This window comes from Penaeus japonicus, unplaced genomic scaffold (assembly GCF_977035675.1).
Source record: "Penaeus japonicus unplaced genomic scaffold, GWHDUDI00000001_assembly GWHDUDI00000033, whole genome shotgun sequence".
Classification (NCBI taxonomy): domain Eukaryota; kingdom Metazoa; phylum Arthropoda; class Malacostraca; order Decapoda; family Penaeidae; genus Penaeus; species Penaeus japonicus.
This window is the reverse complement of record NW_028234435.1, coordinates 23,748,120-23,753,119: the sequence shown is the minus strand read 5'-3', so window position 1 is coordinate 23,753,119 and position 5,000 is coordinate 23,748,120. Positions and strand designations below refer to the sequence as shown.

The 5,000-nt window shown below is 37.8% G+C and overlaps 1 protein-coding gene across 14 annotated transcripts in view; it reads left to right on the top strand.

The window, feature by feature from the left end:
- Positions 1–5,000, top strand: part of Pfk (ATP-dependent 6-phosphofructokinase) — a 56,636-nt gene that overhangs the window by 31,647 nt on the left and 19,989 nt on the right. For all 14 annotated transcript variants that reach the window (XM_086530597.1, XM_086530600.1, XM_086530595.1 and 11 more), the window contains 5 exons: positions 1,664–1,761; positions 2,619–2,798; positions 3,672–3,824; positions 3,993–4,182; positions 4,413–4,623. In XM_086530597.1, coding sequence (XP_086386723.1) covers positions 2,679–2,798; positions 3,672–3,824; positions 3,993–4,182; positions 4,413–4,623 — 674 coding nt within the window. In that variant the 5' untranslated portion in view covers positions 1,664–1,761; positions 2,619–2,678. The remainder of the gene's footprint in view (positions 1–1,663; positions 1,762–2,618; positions 2,799–3,671; positions 3,825–3,992; positions 4,183–4,412; positions 4,624–5,000) is intronic.

Genomic DNA, 5,000 nt, shown 5'->3' with positions numbered 1-5,000 from the left:
TTTGTGCTGTGGATATTGATAATGCTATTAGTCTGTTTTATAGCTAGGCATTGGTAGATACATCATTCAGCAAGGTTAACTCATTGATAGAACTTGTTGCTTTTAATAAAAGTATGTAAGTATATCATAGATATACTTACTTTCCTGGTATTTTCAATCTTGTTTTGCAGCATCAGTTATTGAGATATATTATGAATGTACGTACTTATATGATATAGTTTACGCTGGTCCAAGATCTTTGTTTCATTTTGAACAAAAAAAAAAAAAAAAAACCCTCAAAATCACAAAAATCCTCTTTTGTCATAGCTATGTACTGCATATGTGAAACCATCATATATGTGGATATTTTTTGCAATTATTTCAGTAATCCACTGAGAAATTACTTACTGCAGTGCTAAAGTGAGCAGGTTAAGTGCATAATTTAACTGAGTAGCACTCTAGCAGCAGTACCTTCCCAAATCTAATACGGGTTTGTTGTTGGCTCTGGCTACAGTGAATTGCATACCTTTTCTTTGTGATTTAGTACGGTTTTGCTTGTTTGCTATTATGGGACCTAAGCGTAGTGCTAGCGATGAGACTGGTAATGTTCGTAAGCGTCAGCGGAAAGTACAGGCACTATGGGAAAAAGTCAAAGCGTGTGGCAGAATCCAGGCACTATGGGATAAGGTTAAAGTGTGTGGTGGACACAGAAAGGGAAAGTCTGCCGCTGGTGTTGCTCATTCTGTTCGAACCTCCTTCCAACCCATAAGTTCTTCATCCACTTTCCACTCTGGGCGGAACAGGTATCCCCTCAAAAGTGAGTATTGATGTATGTACATACGTATGTACATGATAATGGATGATACCTTACATATTTATAGTTCAATGATTAACATTGTAGCATGTAAGCAAGGATTCCCAGCAATTATGGAGGGTTTCAGAACATAAATCCCATATAGTGTGAGGGCTTACTGTACATGATAGTGAAAAATGTAATAGAACACAAACTTTGAGAATTACGCATCAAAGTCTGACAGTGCTTGTGCAAGAGAAATGGCAGGAAGAGGATACCAACTTTTAATGTGATACCCTAACAGTTTTTCATACAGAAATTGTTAAGCACTAAATGTATTTAATATTTGTACCTATTTTTACTGCATCCATGGCATTTTCAATCTTGTGTTACAGCATCGTTTGATTTCTTATCACTTTCATATTTAATGTGCAATTAGGCCATGCTTAAAGGAAATCATAATAAAGAGGTTAAGCTCATGAATGTTGAAAACTACCAATATGTAAGAGACATTTCATATGAAATAATGGAAAGCAGGATTTTGTATTTCTTCAGCATACCTTATGTAGAAAATAAATTTATGAGAATGTAAGACAATTTGATATGATATAACTATATACACATATGCTTGTTAACATATGTGCTCATACTTAGATAAGAAATAAGTACAATTATTTAAACAAACACAAGCAAAGACTAATAAAACATGTACTTGTACATGCAAAAGTACAAAACAAAGCATAGATAATTTTTATGGGTAAAATTATTGAAATATGCATAATCTGAAAACTGATTATGTACATTCACAAATACAGATGGTTGTATTTCATATAGATATACACATTTTCAGTATTGAATACAGACAGCCTCAACAATTTATCTACCTTACAGGGCAAGAGCAGGGAGCAGAGGGGATCGATGTCCGAGGCCTAGAGGAAGGCAAGCTATTTGAACCCAGACAAGAGGCCTTCGTACCACCACCAATTGAGGTACTGTAGAGTGCACTTGTGCTTCCAACATGAATATTGCCAGTTATATTTTTATAATGGATATTACCATTCTTAGGTTTTTGATGCATATATTACCAATTTTGAATTGTGTTAAAGATGTTACCATTTTTGATATTGCATTGTAGGTATCACCAATTTCAAGTAGGGGTTTAAAAGATATACTTACCTATTTATTTGATTATTTACTTGCTTGTCCTGTGTTTGGAGAGCAATGATACCATAGTAGTTGTCATCCTCCACAATACATTAACCCATTGCTTAGGGGTGTCATGACATACATGTCGGCACCAATTAGGCCTAAAAGATGGGAGTCAATGTGTACATGATGCAACATCGGGATTTGGTCACAGTTGAAGTGCACACATAGTCCTGAAATATTATGACTGTAACAGCGTTAGCTCCAGAGCTACAGGGTTCCAAAGTCAGCCTAAACTTGCATTTTATAATGGATTTATGGAAAAATATTGTGTTTTCTCCCTCCTCTGGGTAGCGCAGACTAGCCCAAACAATATTTTTCCATAAATCCATCATAAAATGCAGGTTTGGGCTTACTTTGGAACTCTAGCTCTGGAGCTGGCGCCGTTACAGCCATAATACATCATGACTATGTGCGCGCTTCAACTGTGAGCAGATCCCCGTTGTTGCGTCATGTACGCATTAACAACCATCATTTAGGCCTAATTGGTGCCATCCTATATGTCATGACACCTGTCCGCAATGGGTTGACTCCACTTTAATAATGTGCTTAGTGTTAATTATCTTATCAACATAAAAAGCTATACATAAGCTATAAAGCCTCCTGCTTACTCCTCCTCCTCCTCCTCCTCTCTCTGCAGGAAGTGATTCCTCCTCCACCAGAATTTCCTGAAGATCCCTGGCAAGCTTTCCTAGACTACATGGCGGCCACGGAAGGACAAGAATCCCAGGTCAAGATGGGCCTGGAGGGCCATGTCATCGAGAGAGGCATGCATAAGGGCAAGGGTGTCGCTGTCTTCACCAGTGGAGGTGACTCCCAGGTGAGAAAATTGATTGGGAACATTAGAAAAGAAGAAAAAGGTCCAGTTTTTATTTTATTTTATTTTATTTATTTATTTTATTTTATTTTATTTTATTTTATTTTATTTTTTATTTTTTTTTTATTTTTTCCCATTGCCGATGGAGGATAGATTTGCTTACCCAGGCTCCAGAATGGGTTTTATTTCAGAGCAAGGCAGCATCACACAACATAACCTTGACTTTTCCCACTCTTTTAGTCACTCATTGTACAGCTAGAGCCATTTTTGTGTTTTATTTTTTGTGTGTTTTACTGTATTTGGAGACTTTTATTTGTCATATCATAGGCTCTGTTAATTCTGCAGTTAATTGTAGTTTAGGGTCCATATCAGCTCATTTTTCCTTTATACACAGTGTGATAGAAGTATTGGTGTTTTGGGGGAGGACAAAAAACAACTTTATTTTTTCGTATTCACGTACTGTTATGAATGAATATGAAACATATAAGCATCTACAATGAAGACAACATGAAGAGGTAGGGAAGAGGAAGGCAACCTGTATTTATGACTGTGAGTGCCACAGGAAAAGGTATCCCTATTGGCACAGAGGCATATTCTAGACACTGGGCATTGGTTTGAGTCTCCTTCCTCTTCTTGTTCTGCCTACACATTCTTCAAAAGCAAGAGGTCAGCATCTTGCTATGTGCCATCGTTCTATAAAGATAGTGCTTGCTAGAGACCGGGAATGAGTGCCAATCAAGGCTCTCTTTCTTGCAGGTGATAAAGTGGTGCCGAATGACGAAAAAACATGTCACCCGTCATTAACGGGTTAAAATTAACAATAGCTTAGAAATAACAATACGTTCTTCCCCTTTTTCTTTCTTCCTTGCCATCCAGGGCATGAATGCTGCAGTCCGTGCAGTAGTTCGCATGGGCATTTATGTTGGTGCTCGGGTATTCTTCATCAAAGAGGGTTACCAGGGCATGGTAGATGGTGGTGACCACATCGTTGAAGCAACCTGGTCCAGTGTCTCAGGCATCATCCATAAGGTCTGACGAATTTAGTTTTTCTATGTCTTTTGCTGTTTCATGAAATACTTTCTTTTTTGTTTTCTGTAACTCAGAAGTGTAAATTACCTCCTTTCTCTGCATCAGTCTCCTGGATAACTTGATTTTTGTCACCAAGCACTAGTGAATTTATATAAATTTTTACAACAGGGAGGCACAGTCATTGGTTCAGCCCGCTGCAAGGACTTCCGCGACCGCGAGGGGCGCATGAAGGCCGCAAAGAACCTGATCAAGCGTGGGATCACAAACCTGGTGGTGATTGGTGGTGATGGCTCACTCACTGGTGCCAACCTCTTCAGACAGGATTGGCCGGCACTTCTCCAGCTGCTGCTCAAGAAGGGTGAGGAAGAAAGATTGTGTTCTTGTTCAGCAAGTTTTTTTTTATCATATTATTCTTAATTTTTTTCAAATATGTATTTTGTATTATTTTATTTCTTTGATGTTTTTATCGTCATGTGCTTTGTCTTTCTCTATTCTTGTCTGTCCCTCCTCCTTTCATGTTCTCTACTTGCGTTTCCTCTTCTGCTTTCTGATTTTTCTGACGTGCCCTGAATTTCTGACTCTCTCCAGGCGAAATCACCGAGGAGGAGAAAGCCAAGCACACCTATCTGAATATTGTGGGCATGGTGGGCTCCATTGACAACGACTTCTGCGGCACTGACATGACCATTGGCACTGACTCGGCTCTCCACAGGATCATCGAGGCTGTAGATGCCATTGCCTCTACTGCTTATTCTCACCAGCGCTGCTTCATCCTGGAAGTTATGGGCAGGCACTGTGGGTAAGTACATTAAAATGCTTCGTAATTGATTTGATGTTTTTGATATCATTTTTGTTATTATTATTATTATTATTATTACTAGTTTTTTTTCAGATTTGACTTCCAATTTTATTTTTGTGTTCTGAATAAGGGTTGTATTTGAATATATTGTGATTATGCTTTATAGATTTCCTTTCAGTCTTTTAGGTTATGTTTTGCAACTCAGGCTATTTATACAATTTGTTAAGGTAGATGGTTTACATTTGATAGAGGAATGATTTTTTGAGTGATATGAAGTGAGATACACAGTTTTTTAAGTTATTGAGATGGCTTTGATGAGAAATGAAGCAGTACTTTAGAATGTATACAGTTAAATCAAGAGTTTTTTTTTTTATATG